Consider the following 24,261-nt stretch of genomic DNA (forward strand, 5'->3'; position numbering starts at 1 on the left):
AACGTCTACCCCCTATGCTTTGTCTAGAGTGTGTTTGTCAATCTTGGACCCAAAAAGAAACTGATCATTTTCAGGCCCTCTCGTCTGCAGAAATTTGAAGGAACCAGGTTTTTTAAATAAGGGCCCTTATTCTGATGACAGATGGTTTGATGGTTTGAAGCTGTATGTACACCCAAAAAACATGTCCTTAAATGTAATACATTCATGTGGGTGTGAACTCAGTGTAAGCAGGACCTTCTGATGAGGTTACTTCAGTTAAGGAGGGTGTGGGCCAGCCAAATTAGGAGTTTTAACGGTATGACTAGAGTCTGTATAAGCAGAATGATTTCAGTCAAGAGAAAGCCACAGGAAGCAAGAAGCTGAACCCAGAGGAGAAGGGAGAAGCCAGGAGATGACATGCCTTGTCATGTGTCAAGCCAAGGTACCCAGCTCACCTGCAGCCAGCCCTAGAATGCCACAGTCGTAGGGGAGAAAGCATCACTTTGATGAAGCCTTGATTTGGACTTTCTTTTAGCCTCAAAACAATAAGCTAATAAATTTCCATTGTTTAAGTCGATCCATTTCATGGGATATGCTTGAGCAGCCCAGGAAACTAAGAGGGAAGGCTAGGCTGTAAAAGGAAAATAAGGAAAGAGAAGCTACAACTTCCATGGTTTTGGTCTTTCTCTCCAGTTTTTTCACTTAGCTATAATTCATACAACATATAAAGCACTTTGGGGCCATGTCTGATTTGTTTATTTAATGATTTGTTGTTGTCCATATTAGAGGTGTGAGTATAACTAAATTATAGAATGTTGGGGATTTGTCCAAATACGATATACTGTGCTCTTGCTCCACACTGGAACACTAGCCATTGGCTAAGTTAGATAACAGACCCAATCTAGCAATTTCCAAAGTAATAGCAAAATAGCCATATTTGTTCAATTCCAAGATGTTATCCATTATAAGGAACTTTATCGACAATAATGGCTTGCGGAGAAAATGCATACAATTAAATGTCTCCATCAACTAGTTGTTAGACATGTTCTGATTTCACAGAAATGTTAAATTGTAAAAAAAAAAATGAGAATCAAAGACATTGACATGAAGTTCGAGCAATGTTTAAGCCCAATCCCTACACCCTGTCAAGGAATTAATTGACTAATATTTTTACTAAATTAGTAAGTAAAAAGTGATAAATCAGGTAGGAACTTATAGCTTTAAGCTACTTACAGGAGACTTTATCTGGAGACTTTGACAATTGACTAAATCCCTAATCCGTTTGTGAGGTTTCCTGAAAATGGAATAAGCCAGTAGGTGTCCCCAAAATATATGCAAGCAACACAGAATTTTATGTGTCTCTTCGTTCACCTGTGACACCTGTGTCCCAAAGTACCCCACAGTCTGGGAAGAGGCCTCAAAAATGTCTTTTCAGAGATATATTGCTCAAATTGGGATCCAAACAAGGTCCATACATTGCATTTGGTTGATTGCATATGTTTTTTTTTGAAATAGAGATATTGTGTAGCCTATCACGTTCTTAAATAAATGACTTTATCTCTAATTACAGTTTTGAACTCTAGCCTAAGAGAATCTTCACCAGAGGAGAATAAAGAATAACGTGAATGGAGGTCCTATGTTAATTAGTCCAAAAAGCCATATATTTCAGGTTTTCGTAATAGCCGTTATTCAGATATGGCCTTATTCTTTGCCAAGTATTGTTTAAGGAAATAACAAACCATCACAATAATCCTTTACAATAAATTGGTTTATTGAACTTGCTATACCTGTGTGCATTTATTTTTGAGTGCTATAAGAGATTTCACAGAGGTGAGATTGGTATCCACACTGTATGAGTATGGTATTATTTTGGTAAACATAAAAATTTTTTTAATGCCTCTGATCTACTTATTATTTTATAAAAGGGATTTACAAAACTGTTAAAGAAACATGATTTTTCAGTTTACATTCACACTAAATAGACATAAAAAGTTCATGCTCCCCTAGGTGTTCTGCCCCCAACACCAGCACTTAGAAGGAACCTATTGCCATCTCCCCACACTCACAGCCTTGCCTCCACTCTCTCTGCCTTGACCCCATGGAGCTAGTCTCATTGTGCCCTTTGACCCTGTTTGTCAGTCCCTCGGGTCATCCTTATCTCCAGCATTCGAATCTCACAAGACTGTGTACAGCCTCTGCGTGTCCCTTTCTCCCCAACTCCTGAAGCCCTTCTATTGGGCTCTTTGGAACCCCAGCTCTACCACCATCCAAATCCCCTATACCGTCAACCTATTCTCTAATCATCCCTTCTCCTTGCTCTAAAGGAAGCTTGGCTGTCCCCTGAGGTCACCGCTTCCCCCTGCTACTCTCTGAAAAGTTGCTTCTTTCTCCCACAACGCTTTCACTATGGGGCCTGGAGGGGAGACCAGTGTTCTCTCCAGTTCTGCTTCCCTCCTCCCTATGAACCCTCAGCTTTGAGTTTCACATCATTAGATTCTATCACCTCCTGTGCCTCATTGTAGCTGTCATCTCCTAGACCCTGAGTTCTTATTAATCATTTCTCCAGGTTTTAATTCCTCTCTTGCTGTCACTATCTTCAGTACTATCCCTGTCTAAATGTTCCACTACTCCAATTCACATGTAGATAATCCTTCAACACCTCAATTTCTCTGGCCCATAATCTCAGATCTTTCAATGATCTCGTTCTCCAGCTACCTCAGTCACTCAGAACCCATGTTTGTTAAAGGCCTAACTGCATAATTTGTGGGGCCCCATATAAAAAGAAAATGTAAGACCTCTTGTGGAAAAATTACTAGGAATTTTGAGATGGCAACAGCAGAGCATTAAACCAAGGCAGCATTACAGGTTGCATGCTCATAACTTTGACCTTTTAGTTGTCAGTAACATCACCTGTAATTTCAATTTCATGCATTCTACTGTCTTTTCACTACTTCCCATCTTTCCAGAACCTCCCTCTAACATGCTGACCCCAACAATCCCTTGAGTCCTTGGATCCCTGAACCTTCTGATGCATTGATCCTGCCACCTTTTCACTGTTCCTTACCCTTCTGACTTTCTGCACGAAGCTTCAATTCCCCACCTGCCGTTATGATCATTCTATCACTTATGCCATCTACTCCTTTCCCATCTTTTATTTGAATGGCAATTGGCAAAACTTCCTGCAACCATATGTGTCTGGGGGATAATTCAAAGTCACTCACATAAACTGGTCTCAGTTTAAATTAACGACCAGAAACCTCAAGTGGGCTCTTAATGACTCCAGGCAATCATTTACTCCCCCATTTTCCTGGTAATTTTATTCTTTCTCCTGAAAGCCCCTACACCTCTGGACCCATCCTCACTCTTAACTGATGACTTTACTGGGAAGATTAAAGCAAGCAGAAGAGAATTTCCCAAATCCCCCTATAGCACCTGTTAGTACCTGTGCTCATTACTCCACCCGTGTTACCATGGCTGAAATTTGCATGTTGTTTTCTAAGGCTAATCCCTCCTATCTCTACTGGCTTCCTCTATCACCTAGGCAAGGACATAGTTCCAGCAACTCTTTCCTTGTTAACTATTGTTCTTTAGACAACAGCTAGGGTGGTGCCTTTAAAACAGATGTGAATCAGATAATGTCATTCCTCTGCATAAAAATCTGGGTTTAAAATACCCAGGCCAATTTTGAAGAAGAAAAATAAGATGTGTGTGTGTTTGTGTGCATGTCATGGTGGGAGAGTGGAGCTGGAAGGGGAGGCGTTCCTGTCCTAACCAGTCTCATGTGTTCTTACAAAGCTATGATTATTTAGAGTGGGAGGAACTGGTCTGGCAGTAGAAAAGGATATTAACAGAACAGAATAATGCACCCAGAAACAGATCCACATATATGATAACTTGATATATAGTAGAACTGAAAGAGAAGATCAGTGGCAGGGGATGGACTATTTAGTAAATGGTAATGGGACAACAAGTTAGTCATATGGAAAAAATAAAATTGGATCTCTACCTCACACTCTAATTAAAGACCTAATTATAAGGAGAAAAACATTGAAATTTGAGGAGAAATAAAATATAAGCGAATAACTTAGGGACCTTGAGTTAAAAAAGGAGTTCTTAAATCACAAAAAGTCCAGCCATAAGAAAAGATTAATAAATTCACTATGTTCAAATGAAAACATATTTATCAAAATACATCACTAAAAAAGTAAGAGAACTCACAGACTAGGAGACAATATGTCTATGTTTATGTTTAAGCATATCTTTACAAGGAGAAAAACACCAATGAAATGGCCAATAAACATATGAGAAGATGCTCTACTTCACTGTCAATTAAAAATACAAATTAAACCACAATAAGATAACATTTCGTACCAGATTTGCAAAGATATGTGTTTAATAGTACCAAAAAAAATGGCTGTCATGTAGAGCTGTAGAAGGTTCTATATACCGTTGAAGGGAATGTAATTATATACAAATGTCTTGGAGAACAATTTGGCAAAATTTAATACAGTTGAAATGTGTGAAATCTATGAACCCAAATTTCTGCTCTTTGAGTTGGCAATATTGGAACAAAATGGCAATACCAATATTTTATTATTTATTAAAAAGCAAAAATAAGTAAACTAAACATTTAAAATATAAAAAAATCATAGATTTTAAAACATCTGATAAAATACAAACTATTAAAAATGACGTAGTAAATACATATTTTTCTAATATCAACTATTATTAGATTAAATTAAAAGACAGCGTTCACAGTATCTTGGAGTAGCTAGAGGTGAAGACCTAAAATTGTGGAATTTAACCCACATCAGACCCTGAAATCTGTTCTACAACTAATTTTTGTGCTGTGCTTTGAAATTTATTGCTTTTTTTGTATATATGTTATTTTTCACACAAAAAAGAAGTCGATTGTGCTGATAAAAGAAACATTTATTCCTTCTAGCCTCCTGTACTCTGGAGCAGCTAGGGGGAAGAATCTGCAATGATGAAATGGTAGCCGTGACAGACCCTGGGATCTGTCCTGTAACCGCTTGTTGAAGAGTGCTTTGAAAACTATTGCCTTTTTCTTTCTTTGCTTTGTATATATATTATACAATTTTAAAAGTCTTTAAAAATACAGCACACAAAAAAATAACAAATGAAATACTTCATAAAATTGAGTAAATTGAAATCAGGCATGAAAAGTTGAAAATAAGCAATTTTTAAGCTATATTTTGAAGTAAGGATAAGCAAGGACAGAGGCAAGGCTAAAAAGATTCAGGAAGCAGAGGTACAGTAGTGGTGACATCACTGAGTTCTGAGGATTTTTTTTCTGCAAGTTTTTCCAGCAATTGGGAAAGCTCTATCTGTTTACACTAGTTGGAGAATAGCAAGGACATAAGTAGTAGTTAACACCAAATGTTTTCCTTTGATGCGTTTTTCTTCCAACAAGCCCATCTCTTGCTCTGCAATTTCAAAAAGTCTCTTTTGAACGTTTTCACAAAGCTGATATCTCTTTATTGAAAGCAAGCTACAATTTTTTTAATTAAACCTTTAGAAATGCCAGTGGTTTAATTTATAGATTCTAGATGCTTTCCACCTGCTCTAAGACAGCCTTTATCCAAACAGACAAAAACAAAACAATGATTATTTTTCCATCAATCTCATCCCTCTTCAAATACCACATCTTGAGGTAAAGGCTATGTTTTGGTTCTCTTACAATTTTTTTTTAGGAAGGTTTTTACTTTTAAAAAAATATTCAGGAAAATGTTTTTCATCCTTTGAGAAACAGATCTAAGAACAAATATAGCCTGAAAATTTACATTCTTGATTTTCCCCTCCCTGTGTGCGTGGGAAGGTGGGAGAAGGGGAAGCTGCAGCTTTAGTGTAGTGGGGAAAGAAGAGGAGTGACAGTTCATTTGCACCACAGTAACCAGCCACAGCCTCTTTGCCACTAAGGCTTTGCCCACACAGCATGACGTAATGGCAGCTGGGTTGATGATTCAGGAAACTGAATGCCTCAGGTGAGGTACTTTGGGGGGTACTTTGGGGGTGGGACAGGTGCTGCCTCAGGGGAGACTGGAAGGGACCTCTGAAAGAAGTTATGTTTCACCTATACTGAATTTCAATTATCTACTGACTTTCTGTAATTCACACGAGGCTGTGAGTTCCACAGGGCAGGATCACAATGTCTGCTTTGTTCCTTCTAGCACATTGCCTAAGTTATAGTACATGTTCAATAAATAGATGTTGAATTGCACTGAATTATCTTAACAAGAAATGTGTCAAGTCCATATAAAGAAATACTACCCAGAGACATGAAAGAAGACATCACTGAATAAAGGGAGACACAATGTTTTTGAATGGAAGGACCGAATATTGTAAAAATATCAATTCTTATCAAATTGTATTTTAAGTTTAATTTGAATTCCTGCACCCGGTCTACCTCTGAACTCCAGATTCACTTAGCCAACTGTGTACTTAACATCTCTTCTTAGTGTCTACCAGGCATTTTAAACATAGTCTGCTCAAAACCAATATATACCTGGAACATTCTCTATATCTCCACGTCTCCTTTCTAGCCTTCTCCACCCTGCTGTGTGCTCTGACCTCTATGGACTCCATCGACAGTGCTCTCTGTCCTCTGGTCTTCTGATTGGGTTCAGCCGGTGGGAGCCATCAGCACGGGATCAGAGGGAAGGGTTAGGCAGTGGCTGCATTATCAGCAAGTGCACCTATCTCTTACAGCCATTCTCTCTCAGTTCTGACAAACCATTTTCTCTTCTTCCCCCTTCAGGTTTAATGTTCTTACAAAGCTTTCTGTTGTGCTAATCCATGCCTCACCGGGTCCTCTTAATTTGCCAAACTTTTAAAATAGTTCCTTCACTAAATTCTCATCAATACTCCTTTTTGAGAATATCATTTGTTTTCTACTGAGACTCTGACTGATCCAGTAACTGGTATTGGAAATAATCCCTGAAAATGAGATATTCACATTATAAGCTTCTTACTGGAGGAAACAGAGGGATACGAGTTGTCCGTAGCATCCAGTGGCATTATGATTACTCAGGGTCATATGGTGGCATGGAATGGAGAGCAGGTAATGACAAGTATCAAATGCAATGTTACATCCCCACTATGTGGGGCATGACCCCCAGGGATGAGCTGGGACTCAGCATCGTGGGATTGAAAAAAGGCTTCTTGACCAAAAGGGGGAAGGGAAAAATGAGACAAAATAAAATTTCAGTGGCTGAGAGATTTCAAACAGAGTCGAGAGGTTATCCTGGAGGCTATTATGCATTATATAGATATTCCTTTTTAGTTTATGGTGCATTGGAGGGCTAGAGGGAAGTATCTAAAACTATTGAACTGTGCCTTGATTCTTGGAGATGATTTTCTATATAGCTTTCACAATGTGATGGTGTGATTGTGAAAACCTTGTGGCTGATGCTCCCTTTATCCAGGGTATGGACAGATAACTAAAAAAAATAAGGACAAAAATAAATAAATAATAAAGGGAAAAATTGGGTCTGTTGAAATACTAGTGGCCAATGAGAAGGAGAGTTAAGGGGTATGGGATGTATGAGCTTTTTATTTTTATTTCTTTTTCTGTAGTGATACAAATGTTCTAAAAACGATCATGGTTCTGAATACATGACTAAGTGATGATATTTTGGGCCTCTGATTGTATATTTTGGATGGACTGTATGTGTGTGGATCTTTCTCAATAAAAATATATATATTTTAAATGCAGTGGCACTAGTCACTGTAGTGACCGTGATGAGTACAAAGACTGTACTGCCTACTTCTGATAGACCTAAGAGATATCCACAGAGAAAGGAACTAACTGAAAGCCCTAAAAAAGTCCAACTCAGGGCACAGGTTGAAAATTTTAAAAGCCTCTGTCTTACTTTACCAGGGCTGCTATGACAAAATACGTTGGTGTAAACCAACAATAATTTATTGTCTCCTGGTCTTGGAGGCTAGAAGTCTAAAGTCAAGGTCTCAATTGGACATGTTTCTCCCAGAGTCTGAAGTGTTTGAGTGCTGACTGCCACAGTCCCTGGAGCTCCTTGACTTGCATCCTTGCCTCCCTCCCATCTCATAGTGGTTTGACTCCTTGGTCTCTTCCTGTAGCTTCCTCTGACTGTCTGTGCTAGAATTTCCTCTGCTTATAAAGACTCCAGCTGGATAGATTAAGACCCACCCTTATTCAGTTTGGCCTCATCTAAATGGAATCTTCAAAGATCCCATTCAGAAATGAGTCCACACCTTAACTAATAACAGCATCTTCGGAGGTCCTTTTTTACAAATGGATTCATGCCCACAGGACCAGCGATCAGGACTTGATTATGTCTTTTGTGGAGGACATGACTCAATCCTCAGTGGCCTCAATGGCAACTTTTAAGAGTTTCTTTTCCTCTCTTGCTGTGTAACAAATACTGCTGAGGATCAAGCCTAGAGCTTGAATATAAGGATTGCAGAGTTGTGTAACCAATTAAATGAACAACCCACCGGGTCTCTTATGTTAAAATAAGATCACTGAAGGGGAAGGAGTGGGGCTCTGATTAATGGGACAGAAACAGATGAGATCAAGCACTTTGAACCCCTCAAAATGCCTGAGTCTTTCTAGCTGATGGAAGCACCCTTTCTCCTCCATGTTGAAAGTAGCAGCCTCCCTCAAGATAAAAATCTTACAATGACTTTACCTGGGGAAGTTGTCTCACAAGAGATTGCTGCTTCTCCTCTGGACCCCACTGTACCACACTTGAGCATCTTTGAGACTTAGATTCCAGGAGGGCCAAGATATAAAAGGACAAGGCCTAATTCATGAGATAGCCTATATCCTCAAAGAGTTATAAAATCCTTCCAATTATTAAAAGTAGAAGTATGGAGACCATGAGTGGAGATAGATACAATGGTATGAAACCAAGAAGGATGAAATAAAAGATTAGTTTGGCTGGATCTATCAAAAAGGGCATACTCATCCAGGATTTGTAATTTAAAGGATTAGCTTGAACACCAGAAAGTGGGATAAATATTCTTCCAGGTTGGCTAATAGAAGCCTGGATTCAGCAATGGTTATATTCAAGAAACTGAAATGTCAAAACTTCCCTGGCTGGCATTCCATGGAGAATGGAATTTGAAATCTCAGGGAAAGATGGGAATGTTTTCACTGTAGGCAAACTGCTTAGCTACCCCTCCCCCTCACCCCTACCCCACTCAGGTCCCTAGGAGCCACCATTAAAAAATAAATCCATGCATGAAAAAATACATTGTGAGGAGAATACCAACATCTTTGAAAATTGTAGCTCTCTGTTTGGGTTTGCTAGAGCTGCCAGAATGCAATATACCAGATATTGGTTGGCTTTTTCAAAGAGGATTTATTAAGTTACAAATTTACAGTTTCAAAGCCATGACAATGTTCAAACTAAGGCATCAACAAGAGGATACCTTCACTGAAGAAAGGCTGTTGGCATCCAGGGTTCCTTTGTCATATGAGAAGACACATGGCCATATCTGCTGGCTCTGCTCTCTTGAGTTGGTTTCAAAATGGCCCTCTCAGCACCTGTGAGTCCTTCTGGCTTCTCCTGGAACATTTTTCTTTCTCTCTCAGTTTCCTTTAGTTCTCTTTGAAATGCCTCTCCCTTAAAGAACCCCATCAAGAGGATTAAGACCCACCTTAAATGGGTGGGGTCACATCTCCATGGAAACAACTTAATGCAAAGGTACCACCCAACAACAGATCTGCCTCCACAAGATTAGATTAAAGGAACATGGCTTTTCTTGGGTGCATAACAGATTCAAACACTATCCTTTATAGGCTGCAGTTGACAGTGGGAAATGCTACAATAGAATTGGATGCCCTGATATCAGTTGAAATAATGGGGGACTAGAATAGCAGAGGTCTGAAGGTAGCACTCAAAAGAGAGGCAAACAGGGCACTAGTACCATTATGATGGGTACAATGGAATGGTTTGACAGTGTTTTGACCCGTGTGGAGCTGTGGTGATGTTCAACTGACCACTTGGTTCTGAGGAATGAATGAATTAGATGGACAGCCTGAAGTGCTACTTGATATATAGGTGAACAGAAAAATTCTATGTCTGGTTGGCAGAAATCTGACTTCAGTCACAGATGAGGGATTCATAGCCTCTTATCCAATTTACAGAGCTAAGCCAGTTTACAAACCCAGAGCCTTTTAATTGAGAGGGATGCTGGGCTCTTGGATTCCTTTAAGGAAGGAATGTGACCACAGAGGAATCCTGTGACTCTTCTTCTAAGCCTCTTTCAAAGGGATCTGCAGCATTTACCAAGGGGAGTGTGCACGAGGGAAAGGAAAAATACCTAATCTTTCTGAGGGTTGTTTGATACTCTGTCTGAACTGGCACTAATCCCTGGAGATCCCAAACACTCTCATTATCCACCAATCAGATGGATAGAAGTCAGCTGACTGACTCAGCACTAGGATCATGAGTGGTTTTCTTTCTGTCCTTTTTCATCTTTAAAAATATAGGGAGCCTGTATTTTTAAAATTAGAGAACTCAGGGGAAAAATTATTAGTGAGTTAAACTTTGGCTTTTAGGTAGTAAGAGCAAGTGATAAGCCATGTCCCTGTTTCACACCATTACCACTTTGGCTTCTTTCCCTATCCCCCAACCCTGTCTCTATTTTCCTTGATAGATCATACTATACAAATCATATGATCAAAACACTTGTGCCAAGAGCTTAATCCAATGCCTGCACATAGTGAGTGTTCAATAAGTGTTGGTTATTTTTGTTGCTACCACTATGTGTGACATTATCGTTATTATTACAACTTTATATGTTCTGTAATAAATATTAAAAGTATGTAGATTAGAAATTCTGCTTCTAACTAAGATGGAGTTGTTAGGTTGGGGGAATAAGGGAGGGCTCTATGGCTGGAATCATGAAGTCACTCCGGAACGGGAGGTGAACGGTTACAACCAAGGTCTTCACGCAGCAAACATCGGCTCACTCATTGCCCAATGGACATCTGACCACCCACTCCTCAACCCACTAGCATAATAATCCTTTGTTCAATGTGCTGCCCCTTTCATGCCATCACCTAACACCTGCCCATAAAAACTGCACTCGCCAAAGCCTGTGCGCAGCCTCACCTCACTCCCTCTTGGGTCCGGTGAGCTCTGCCCGGGAGTGCGGCCAATAAAGCACACTCAAAATCATTTTGTCTACTTTCCTTTCTCTCAAATACCTCATATCTTAAAACCTTTCAGGAGTAACAAGGGCAAAATTTATAATCCCACCTGAAACAAGTGAACAATTAGGAAAAAATATATATGAAACACCAATTTTTGAGCATTGAACATCAGGTAGTTCAGCACAGGGATCTCTGAGTGAGGGAAAAAATGAAGTAAGTCCCACAATTGCCCATTTTCAGCTTGCAGAGAGTTTCCTGGCACCAGCACAGGGAGGGAACCCAGATAGAACCGGGAGTTGAAGAGATGGAGCTAGGAGTCCAGGGATGCCAGTGTGCACAGAATTTACAGGCAAAATACAGAAGAGGGGAGATATGCACTGAGAAAGAGCTTCAGATATCTGAAGAGGGAATCCCTGAATCTTTAGTTGATGAATAAGAGAACCACCCAAGAGGAGCAAAGTGAACAATCTCTAGAGCTCATACTGGCCTGGACACAGCTTTTATTCCCACCAGACAGAAAAACTTATCATTCCTGGGGCATGGTCAGGTTGGGTACTCAGAAGGGTATTGATTCAGTAATGGGATAAAAGAACTAGCTCTTGACTCGATGCTGCTTTTGTCCTCCCTAACAATGCTTTAAAACAGCAAGTCTCAAAAAGATCAAATAAAAACAACTAACTAACAAATCAAAACAAATAAACAAAAAAGATGAAACAATTTCCAAGTAACATAACTGTCTCCTAGAACAAAGAGCAAAAATATTTTTAGGAAAAAATATCCAGCACCCAAGAAGGCAAAATTCACTATCTGACATCCAATAAAAATTTACTGAACAGGAATAGAGACAGGAAATAGAATCCATTATGAGGAAAAATTGAAATGAAACAGATGACAGAAATAATAGACAAGGATATTAATACAATTGTTGAAATTATTCCATATTTTCAAGAAGTTGTGGGAAAGATACTTGCTAAAGTTCTTATGTTTGTTCTTTTATACATAATGTGTCTTTTTCTTTGGCTGCTTTTAAGGTTGAGTAGAAATATGTAAGTTTTTTTTACAGTCCCAAATTAAATTTCTAGAGATGAAAACTACATTGTCTGAGATGAAGAATACACCAGATGAGATTAACAGCAAATTTGACATTGCAGAAAAATTAATTAGTGAATTTGAAGACAATGTAATAGAAAATAATCCAATTAAAAATCAGAGAAACAAATGAAGAAAAAAAGAAGAGGGAACCACTGAGCAGTGGGACAACTTCAAGTGACCTAATATATTGTACTTAGAGTCCCTGAAGTGGGCACAGAAAAATACTTGAAGAAATAATGCCAAAAATTTTCCAAATTTGATGAAAACTATAAATACACATATCCAAAAAGCTCCATGAACCCTAAGCTCAAGTAATAGGAAGAAAATGGCACTAAGGTACATCATAATCAAATTGCCTAAAATCAAGGATAAAGATAAAATCTTAAAAGCAGTCAAAGAAAAAGACACATTATGTATAAAAGAACAAACATAAGAACTTTAGCAAACTTCTCCTTGGAAACAACGTGTGTCAGTAGACAATAGAACAACATCTTAAAGTACTGAAAGAAAATACTTCTAGGTTGACAAACCTAGAAACTTATAGCCAGAGAAAATCTTTCAAAAGCTGAACTTGAAATAAAGACATTTTCAAATTATACAAAAGTTTAAATAATGTATATCAGCAGACATGTACTACAAGAAATGTTAAAGGACGTCCTTCAGATGGAAGAAAAATGATACCAGATGGAAATCTGGATCTATACCAGTGGTTCTCAAACAGGCGTGATTTTGCCCCCCCCGGGACATTTGGCGATGCCTGCAGACATTTTTAGTCGTTAGGGACATTAGGGAGCAGTGGTAGCTGCCGGCATTTAGTGGTTAAGTGCCAGGGTTTGCTGGTAAGCATCCTACTATGCACAGGGCAATCCCCACAACAAAGAATTCTGGGGCCCAAAATTTCAACAGTTCCAAGGCTGAGAAATTTTGATCTACCCTAAAAAATGCAGAATACCAGAGACTGTACATTTCTTGTAAATTGTGGCTAAAGTTACAATATTAAAAAATTACATTTAGCATCACTTTAAAAGATAATTGTTTCTTTTAAAGCAAAAATTTTAACAATGCAGTGTAATGTTTATAAAAATGTGTACAGAAATAAGATGCGTGACAATAATAGCATAAAGGCTTGGGTGGGGTGTGGGAGAAATGAAAGTATATTGTTGTAAGATTCTTATACTACAGGTGAAGTGATATGATATCACCTGAAGGGAGGCTAGGATAAATTAAAAATGTTTAGCATAAATACTGAAACAGCCATTAAAAAGTATAGGATTATAGCTAGCAAGTCCTCAAAAGAGATAATTCGGAATTATAAAAGAATTCAATCAATCTGAAAGAAGGCAGAAAAAGAGGAAAGGGGAAACAAGGTACAGATGGGACAAATAAAAATAAATACCAAAATGGTAAATTTAAAACCAATCATATCAATAATTACATTAAATATAAATGGTATAGGGTGGGCCACAGTGGCTCAGTAGGTAGAGTTCTCGCCTGCTGTGCTGGAGACCTGGGTTCAATTCCTGGTGCCTGCCCATGCAAAAAAAAAAAAATATATATATATATATGGTATAAACACCTCAATTAAAGGGAACATAATATCAGACTAAATATAAAACCTGAGTGTATGCTGCCCGCAGAAAGTAAGAAAAGGCAAATAGGTAAAAAGAAAAATGGTGGGAAAATATATCATGCTAACACTAATTTTTAAAAAGTTAGCATTATCAGACAAAGTACATTTTAGAGTAAAGAATATGACCAGGGATAAAGGAGAGGGTCAACAGGAAAGATGCCATTTAAAATAGCATCAAAATAAATTTTGATAAATTTGACAAAAGATATGTAAGATCTGTATGTTGATGATTATAAAACATTTCTGAAAGAAATTAAAGAAGTCCTAAACAAATGGAGAGATTAAGCTGTGTACATGGATTGGAAGGCTCAATATTGTCAAGATGTCAGTTTTCCCCAAAATTATCTATGCATTCATACAATCTCAATTTAATTCCCACCAGGCTTGTGTTGCGATAGTTAACAAGCTGACTCTAAAACATTTATGTAAATAAAAAATATACAAAATACAAAAATTACCCAAAATAGCTTTTAATAAAAGAAAAGTCCTTGGGGATTTATACTACATAATTTCAAGACTTATTATAAAGTGACAAGAATCAATAGAATATATTATTGACATAAAGATAGACAAAAATGACAACAGAGCAGAAAAGAGAGTTTAGAAATAGGTCCATACCTACAAGTTAAATGATTTTTGACAAAGTTGCCTAAGAAATTCAATGAGGAAAAGGATATTATATTCAACAAATGGGCTGGAACAATTGTGTAGTCATAGTCAATTAAAATGAACTTCAATCCTAACTTCAACCCAGATACAATAATTAACTTGGAATGGGCTATACTAAATGTGAAACCTAAAACCATAAGACTCTTAGAAGAAAATAAAGGAGAACATCTTGTGACCTTGAGTTAGGCAAAGATTTATTATATATAGCACCAAAAGCAAAATCTATAAAACAAAAAATTGACAAATCAGGCTTCATTAAAATAAAGAACCTCGGGCGGGCCACAGTGGCTCAGCAGCCGAGAATGCTCGCCTGCTATGCCAGAGGACCCAGGTTCGATTCCTGGTGCCTGCCCATGTGAAAAAAAGAACCTCTCTTCTTTGAAGTATGCTGTTAAGAGAATGAAAAAAGAAGTCACAAACTGGAAGAAAATAATTACAAATCACCAGCCTCATAAAAGACTCAATTCCAAATATGTAAATAATTATCAAGACTCAATAGTAAGAAAATAAATAACAAGGTAAAAATGCACAAAACATTTTAACAGAACTACATATAGAAGATGTATAGATCGCAGATAAGCACATGAAAAAATACTATCATTATGGAAATGCAAATTCAAACCACAATGAGATTCGACTACACACATATTAATATGGTTAAAATTTAAATGATTGATCACACTGGGTGTTGGTGAGGATGTGAGGCAACTGCAACTCATTCATAATGCCAGTGAGAACATGAAATCACTTTGGAAAACAGTTTGACAGCTTCTTAAAATGATAAACCCGCATTGACTGTCTGATTCAACCATCCCACTTCTAGGTATCTGCCCAGCAGAAATGAAAGCATACGTCCAAACACAGACTTGGTCCTAAACATTCACAGCCACTCTAACTGTAGTAAAGAAACTGGAATATAGCCACAGAATAGGATACTGTTTCACAATAAAAAGGAATGAACTACTGATGTATGTAATTACAAGATTATATCTCAATATAATTATTCCGAATTAAAGAAATCAAGCAAAAAGTACACATTTTTATTATTTGATTTATATTAAATTCCAGAAAATACAAATTAATCTAGAGTGCCAGCAAGCAGATCATGGGTGCTAGGGGACTAGTGGGGTGAGTGGTATGGTAAGGAGGGATTTCAAAGGGTACAAGGAGAATTTTGAGGATAATGGATATACTCATTATCTTGACGGAGGTGGTAGTTTCACAGGAGTATGTGCATGTTAAAAGTCTTTGTATGCTACACTTTTAAAAGAATTTTATGTGAATGATGCTTCAATAAAGCTGTAAATATCATTCATGGCATAAAAAGATTTATGAATGGAATATTTGGCTCTTATAAACCAAATTAAGTTCATGTTGCATATAAGGATTTTGCTGTTTTTCTGGTTGGTCCTTGTCATTCAATTAAAAAAATTGCTCCCCATATTTACTATTAGATACTCAATAAATATGTGGTAGCCTGAGCTCTATCGTGGGAGCAACAACAAGTGGAGGACAGCTCTGGATAGGACAAGAAAGAATGAGATCCAGATGGCCACCCAATCATGTCTTAAGATTTCCAACAGATAGTGAATTGAAATGCTGCCTTTTTGGCTACGCTGTGCAAAGCTTTGACCTCATTTAAGATCTGAGAAGTAAACAGGGCTTATAAAGAACATTTTAAAATCTTTGGCGTTAAATTCTCCGTTGAGACTCAAAAAGGCTAAAATATAGTTCTTCTAGATCTCAGCTCAACTCTAAGTGGATTCACTCTTTCCAATGGGGTTCAGTCTTATCCTGAGTGGTCAGAATATTAGGTGCTACCTGTGGATCTCTGAGCCCATGGTCAGCTCATGAACAGTCTACAGATTTGCAACTGGTTTCATGCTGTGACCAGCATTATGGGGAAACTTACTCATGTGGAATGTTTAGTTTTATTTTTTAGCTAAATTTCAAAAGGTCAGCCAGAGGAAATGAAACCAACTGTGCCTTATTATGTCAATTACGTGCTCTGCACTTTCTGTGCCATGACATAAGCAAGGAAACCCAAGTCAATAAAGAATCCTTTTTTAATTTTTTAAATTAAAAAAAATATGACGCGGAAGAAACACAAACATTCTTAACATATGATCATTCCGTTCTACATATATAATCAGTAATTCACAATATCATCACATAGTTGCATATTCATCATCATTATCATTTCGTAGAACATTTGCACCAATTCAGAAAAAGAAATAATAGACAACAGAAAAAGAAATAAAATGAAAACAGAAAAAAAATTATACATACCATACCCTTTACCCCTCCCTTTCATTGCTCACTAGCATTTCAAACTAAATTTAAACAAAGAATATTTTAAAACTTTTTGCCTTGGACCTTCTCACCACTCTTGATTGCAGTGTGCATCAGTATGACCATTTGTTGTAACAATCTGTCAATTTGTCAAGGTTTATAAAAATTTTTAAGTGCAATTTCACATGTAGAATTTTATCCTCAGGAAAGAGCTGGGAAGCTGTCAAAGAGGTAAGTACGAGAATGTAGCAGGAAATAATCTAAATGTATGGTCATGTCTAAGTTATCAATCAACAAATACCCATCAATAAAATACTAAGCAGTCATGAAAGGTTGATGTATATCACCTTTCTCTGATATGGAAAGATACCTGCAATAGGCTGAAATAAAGCAGGTTGCAAGCAGGTATAATGAACCATTTATGTACATATGTATTTGCTTATCCATGCAAATGCATAAAGCTGTCTGGAGAGATGTGTGCTGAAATATGAAAAATTGTGATGTCTCAAAGGTGAGATGAGGGAATTTCTGTTCTTTACACCCTTCTCTAGAATTGATTTTTCTAAAATTAATTTGCATTCTTTATAAACAAAAGTTTTGAAATAATTTTTTTCTCCTCCTGAATCTAGAGACTTTCCAAAGACCCTAGAATCTAAGAGCAGCAAATCACCCCTAAGGCATCTTTTACCAATTCCTTTAATTGCCATTATCCTCTTCTGGGAGGACTTACAGTAAGTGAGGGCTCAGGCCTTCTCACCTGCAGCCTTCCTTTGTCTGTAGAAAGGAAGCCACACCCTTTCTCTTCACACTCGTTGATGAATCCTTTGCACCTCCTGATTTCATTTTGATACTACTGATTATAATGGCAGACACAGGTCCAACTTCCTGACACTCATGAAGTCACACTGTTTGTATAATGCAGATAGATTTCTGCACTTTGAAGTTTTCTAAAAGCTCTATCATGTTGTAGATAAGGTGACATTTCCTGTCCATGGTTACCACATACTCTCTGGTCAGTGCTATGTGCTGCTAAACTGACTCTCTATATGATTTTCTCTCTTTAGTTTTATCATTTCCTACAGTATCTTCATTTAGTCTGGGAAGCATTGAAGCTGGAAGATTACTGTCCTAAAGCAGCAGGGGAGCAGATGTTCATTCCCAGGAGGCAGAACAAGTTGAGGAAAATTAGGGGCCACTGCCAAAACTTCAAGTTTCAGCTTGTGCACTTTATGTCAGGCTTCCAAAGTTACTCCTCTTAACATATGTCAGTGGAACTGGGGACATAAGGCAAGGAACATAATAATGTATAATAGTTTGGCATTGGGCTAGTTATTTAATAAGAAACTACAGTTTTCTTCTCCATAAAATAGGGATAATGTCACCTACTGCAAAGGGTTCTGCAAAGAATAAATGATATAATGTACGTAACATGCTTAGCACAATAATAATAATAATAATAATAATAATAATAATAATAATAATAATAATAGAAATTGCCTACCCAGGGCCTATTATTGCACGGGTGTAGGTGAAGGGGCTTTTGTTATAGGTAGTAATTTCGGCTTTTCTTACATAGTTTTGTATATGGGAGCATGAATTGCTCTACGCGTCCTTTTCAGAGGACACCTCCCTGGACTCAACCTAAAGGAGCCTCTCTGTCCCTCCTTGCTTTGTCTTCACATTTTCTTCTTCCACTAGTCTGTAAATTCATGAAGGCAGGAACATTGCCTGTGGTGTTTATTGCTGTTTCACCGGGGCAATAGTTTCTCAATACATGCTTGCTGAGTGAATGAGTAAATGAATGAAGGATGTAGCATTCATCCTCTAAAGCCCAATGCCAGGCTCTCTACTCCTTGATGAATAAGTCGCTTTTTGCTCTGCATGTCCATAGCACCCGCTCATAGACCCACCCTTTCAGCCATGACAGGCCGTCTCAGTATCTGCTTCCCGTTTCATTTTTCCCGCCAGGCTCTGGGCTGCATTGAAGACACCAACAAAGTGTCTAGCACAGTGCCTGGAATATGCAGTTGTTGAATAACTAGAATGGAAATGGCCTGTACTGATCTGTGTGCTAATTAGTTTTTATAAAGAATTATGGAGGCTTAGCCTTGGGGGCCATTTGACCTGGGCTTTAAGACTGAGGGTGCCGGAAATTTTGTCTGTCTTTCAGTGACATGAGCAGGGAGTGGGCTGAGGCCTAATCATGCGCAGGGGCCCAACAAACGTTCCTTCTTGCCTCTCCATTTGATTTATTGTTATTATTATTATTAGCATTAGCATTTCTTAGCGATTCTTTAAACGAATATATAAGCCAGGCTGATACACTGAGAAAAGTTGAAAATGAATATCAATTTCCATAGAGAATCCAAATACAGACCACCTACTCTGAGATTCTTGTCAAAGCCTGTCCTACCTCTATCACATTCCTTGTACCTTCTTTTGTCTGTTTCCACTATTTCCTCCACCATAGACAGTTCATCACCATCTCCCATCTGGTAGCATAACAATCTCTCTTGCCATCCTCTCCCAACTTCAGTACATTCTCCAAATCTGATTGAAGTTCCTAAAATTCAGTACTAGTCTTGTCACTCCTCTGCTAGAAACCATCTGTATTTCCCCAATATTTACAGAATCGTTCTTTTAAGGCTCCATGATCTTATCTTCATCCTACTATTCCAAAAACTGGTTTCCCCAAACTAACTTTCCAGAACCCTGCATCATCTATGTGATCTATAACTAAAGTACCCTCCTTCTAGACCTCTGCTCCTCCCTGAAATGCTCTCCATCCTTTTTCCGTGTAACCACATCTTACCAACTCTTCAAATACTACCTCCTCTGAGAAGGCTTTCCTGTTTATGTCTTCTGATGCTGAACTCCTATAAAACTTTGTCTTTTCGGGAATTTATACTTCATACGTTGTTTTATTGATTTACGTGTTTTGGGTTGTGTGCCAATTTGAAGATATTATGTACCCCAGAAAAGCCATGTTTTAATCCTGATCCAGTCTTGTGGGGGCAGTTGTTTCTTTTAATCCTGATTCAATATTGCAGGGTAGAAACTTTTGATTAGATTATCTCCACAAAGATGTGGCATGCCAAATTGTGGGTGTGACCTTTTGATTAGACGGAGATGCGACTCCACTCATTCCAGGTGGGCCTTGATTAGTTTATTGGAGTCCTTTAAAAAGGGAAAATTTTGGAGAGAGCTAAGAACAAAGACACAGATATTTGGAGATTCTTGGAGTCCCGCAGACGTCGCCATATATCTTCATGTGAGAGGTTAACTCCAGAACCAAGGGAAGCCAAGAGATGAAAGCCAGAGCCAGAGAAGCAAAGTGAGGGACCCCCACAGGAGTTTCCAAGGCTGAAAGCAATGGATCCTGGGAGCAAGGGACCAGCAGATGCCAGTCCTGGGACCAGCTAACAGAGGCGCTCCAGAAGGCATCAGCCTTTGCCTTAGTTTGGACATTTTCTCAGCCTTAGAACTATAAACTTGTAATTTATTAAATTCCCTATAAAAAGCCATCACATTTCTGGTATATTGCATTCTGGCAGCTTAACAAACTGAAATACAGGTCACCTTGACAAAAACTGCAAATTATTTGTTGGGATCTCCTTAGAATCTCATTTTTTTCAGTCCTACCCAGTGCTTGGGGATATAGTAGGGATTTGGTATATTTTTGTAAACTTTTTTTTTTAATTACAGAAGCAATAAATACACATGTAAAACATTTAAACAATGCAAAGAAGTTATTCAATGAAAAGAATCCCCAGCCCTTCTTCCAATTCACTCCTAAATCCCCTATTACAAATTTCTTATATATCATCTAGAAATTTTATATGAATATACAAGGACAAGGGTGAGTATTCTTTTTACATAAATGGAATCATACTTTGCACCTTGCTTGTTTTTTCATGTTTTTTTTCCCATCATGTATGAATTTGCCCTATCTTGTTAAAGCCTGGATAGTATTCCACTGACGGTATGAATGACATCTTATGGACGTTTAGACTATTTCCAATTTGCATGTACTTGTACAGATATAACTATAGAATACAATTTTATTACTGAGATAGTTATTTCCATACATTTTATATTTAGCATCACATTACCATTCAAAGAGGCTGCACCAGAGTGTGCAAAAGTGCCTGCCTCACAACACTCCAACAGCAGACTGAGAATTTTCATAGTTTTAATTCTTACTCATTCAACAGGCAAAAAAAAAAAAAAAAAAATGCCATTATTCTTTTAATTTGTCTTTAATTATGAGTGACAACTAGTTTTTTTCCATACATTTCTTTTTCTAAGAATCTCCTGCCCTTTTACTTTATCCATTTTTCTACTGATTTTTAGAAGCTCTTTATATGTTAATGCAATTTTTTTTTTCTAACAGCTTGTCAATTGTCTTTGAAGTTGTTTGATCTTAGTTTTTTACTACGCTCATATATACTAATCTTTTTATCTATGGTGCCTGGATTTTATTTGTCACTTAGGAAGGCCTTTACACTTAAAGCAGTACTTTTTAATAGTCCCTATTTTCTTTTAATACCCATAGGTTCATTTTTTTAAAAATAGAATAAGTATTTGAACCATTATACAGTAATTTTACTTCTAGAAGTAAGAACGGGATTCAAATTTATTTTATTCTATGTGAACCAGCCAAGTGTCCTAATATCATTAATTGTCATTCTTTTCTTTATTGATTTGGGTTTTTGTTTTGTTTTGTTTTGTTTTTGCATGGGCAGGCCCTGGAAATCGAACCCGGGTCTCTAGCATGACAGGCGAGAACTCTGCCTGCTGAGCCACCGTGGCCTGCCCCTTCTTTATTAATTTGAAATACTATTTTAATCATACGCCAAATTCTATTTATTTAGTACTATTAAACTCTTTTAATTACTGTAGTTTTATAATATATTATGTTTGGTAGTTTTATTCTATCCCCTTCTTTTATCAAAAAATTTCCAGCTATTCCAGCAAGTTCTTTGCCCCCTCCTCCCACTTGGATGAACCTTATTATCCTTGGACAAATTTTTTAAATTCTGTTACTTTTGCTGGAAAATGCTGAATTTATAGATTAATTTGCGATGAACTGACATGCTTCCAAAATTGAGTCTTTCCACTCATTCTAGTCTTCTTGTGAGCCCTCAGTAGATATTTAAGTTTTCTTCATTTAAGTCTTGCACATTTCCTGTTACATTTATTCCTGAGCATTATTTTTATATATTTTGCTAATATAAACAGGTTATTTTATTACATTTTCTTACTGGTTATTGTTTCTATGTAGGAAAGCTATTTATTTTTACATTTTAATTTGGAAACACGTGCGCTAACTGAATTTTCTTCAAGTTTCTAGTAGGAGTTTTTGATTTTTCTTTCCAGTAAAATCTTGGATTTCAAAGGTATACAATTATACCAACTTCAAATGATAATAAATTTGCATCTTCCTTTTCAATTTTGAACCTTATTGATTTGCACATGCTGGTATCTCCTGAAAAATGTTACATAGTAGTGCTGATAATGAGCATCATTGTCTCATTCACTACCGTAACAGGAATTTTTCTAGTGTTCCATTTGGCCTTTGATTAGGAGTGTATAAGGGGTGTGTAAGTGCATCCATGTGTGAGCATGCGTGTGTATCTAATTGGAGAGATGGATATTGAATTTTATCTACTACTTGTGAAGCAAATTTGAGTAAGTCATATAGTTTGTTATCTTTGACCTATTAATATGCAATTAAATTAATAATTTTCCTAACGTTGAAACCTCCTAGATTTCCTGGATTGTACGACTCTTGATCATAGTATATTTTCTACTTTAATGTGTTTCTATGTGTTAATAGTTTAGTTTAGTACAAATTGATACAAGTGAAATCAGTCTGTAGTTTTCCTTTGTGTCTGGGTCTCTTTTTGGAAAAAATGCTTTATCTTTATACACAGAATTTGAAAAACGTTAATAAAAAGAGAACAACACAAGCTAACAGTGGGTAAAGGAAATGACTAAGGAGTTCTCAAAAGAGAATTCCCAATGGATTAAAAAAAATATGAAAACATGCTCAACCTCAATTGCAACTTGAAAATGAAAGTTGATAACCCACGACAGTTTCATAACTGAATCCCTAACACCATTTAAAGAAGAAATATATCCCTACCTATTCTATTAGTCATGGCAGTCATTTCTGTCTTCATAGCTCTCTAATTCTAAGAAGCACAAAAGTTTATCCATGGAGACACTTGGGTTTCAATTTGCATAACAGAAAGAAGGGGAAAGGTTTGGCGGTCTCCATTTTAAAAAGAAGAGAATACACAAGAGAGAATACAAGAATACAAGAGAATACAAGCTAAGAGGCTTCCACTATCTGCCTGGGATTGCTTTCTAAACTCAGTATAAACAACTCCTTCAGCAGGGTAGCTCTGATACCCAGAGCTGGAATTTTACACTTAACTCAGATGTTTTGGAAATGCTAGCTGAGTTTTAATGCCGAAAAGTCATTTGAGAAAGGTGGGTCTCTGTTTCTTCACCTATGAAATGGTGACTGCTTATCCTTGCCTTATAGACCTCAAGAAGGATGAAAGGAAATGCTGTACAGATCTTTACAAATCTAAATAAAAATGTGAAATATTATCAGTATTTCAAGACTTTTATGTGGAAGTGACAGAAGGAGTGACAACTTGGTCTTTCAGATTGAAATTTCAAGCAAGGCCTTTGCCATACCAAATAAAGAGACCTGCAGAGAAAAGGGCCTTTCTCGCATTCCTACCTTCTCTCCACTACCTGCCCACACCCCACCTCCCTATCTCCTGCGTTACCTGCCCCCTTCCCTTCCCCACCAGCCCCTCTTCTGCTGCTGCAGGGGATCTGATCATGCAGCGTTTACACCAGGGAGAGAGAGAGGCAGGTGGGAGAGCAAAGGCAGATGCCTTCCTTCCGTCTCTTCCTGGCAGTGTCTAGCTATTTCTCGCTCTAGTCATTTGGGCTGCAAAGCAAAGTGAAATAACATCTTTGTATATTTGGTTGCCATTATTCCATTCGATATAAGGTTTCCAGTGTGGGGGAGACGAGGCTACTCACGAGACACAGAGGCACAGCACTCCTGGCACAGACTCGCTGTCTCTTAACAGAAAGTTGCCGTCCACCCCTCCATTGAGCAGCAAGGTCTCACAGTCCCTCTTGTTCAGAGGGCCATGGTAATAGGGCAGATCCAGGGGGGCCCCTGCCATATCTCAGGGTGCCTTGTCAGCTGAAAATCCAGTCTTGAGTCAAGGGACGGTTCTGGGGAGAGAAGTGGAAGCAACTGGCCTGATGGAGTCTGTGGCAATACTCCTTCCGCTCTGTCTGTGAGTAGTGAGACAAGGTCTGTAGGACTTAGCCTGCTTCACAAGCTCCAGGAAATGAAAAGGTGGGGGTGAAGTGACCAAGCCATTTCAACCTACAAATG

The 24,261-nt window shown here is 37.8% G+C and overlaps 1 protein-coding gene across 6 annotated transcripts in view; it reads right to left on the reverse strand.

The window, feature by feature from the left end:
- SH2D1B (SH2 domain containing 1B) overlaps positions 1 to 24,261 on the reverse strand; it is a 117,629-nt gene that overhangs the window by 4,497 nt on the left and 88,871 nt on the right. For 3 of the 6 annotated variants that reach the window (XM_077156718.1, XM_077156716.1, XM_077156717.1), the window contains exon 1: positions 23,895 to 24,193. In XM_077156718.1, the coding sequence (XP_077012833.1) occupies positions 23,895 to 24,043 (149 nt within the window). In that variant the 5' untranslated portion in view covers positions 24,044 to 24,193. Of the gene's footprint in view, positions 1 to 434; positions 611 to 23,894; positions 24,194 to 24,261 lie in introns of those variants that run through there. The other 3 variants (XM_077156721.1, XM_077156719.1, XM_077156720.1) reach the window with 2 other exon arrangements.

This window comes from Tamandua tetradactyla, chromosome 4 (genome assembly GCF_023851605.1).
Source record: "Tamandua tetradactyla isolate mTamTet1 chromosome 4, mTamTet1.pri, whole genome shotgun sequence".
Classification (NCBI taxonomy): Eukaryota; Metazoa; Chordata; class Mammalia; order Pilosa; family Myrmecophagidae; genus Tamandua; species Tamandua tetradactyla.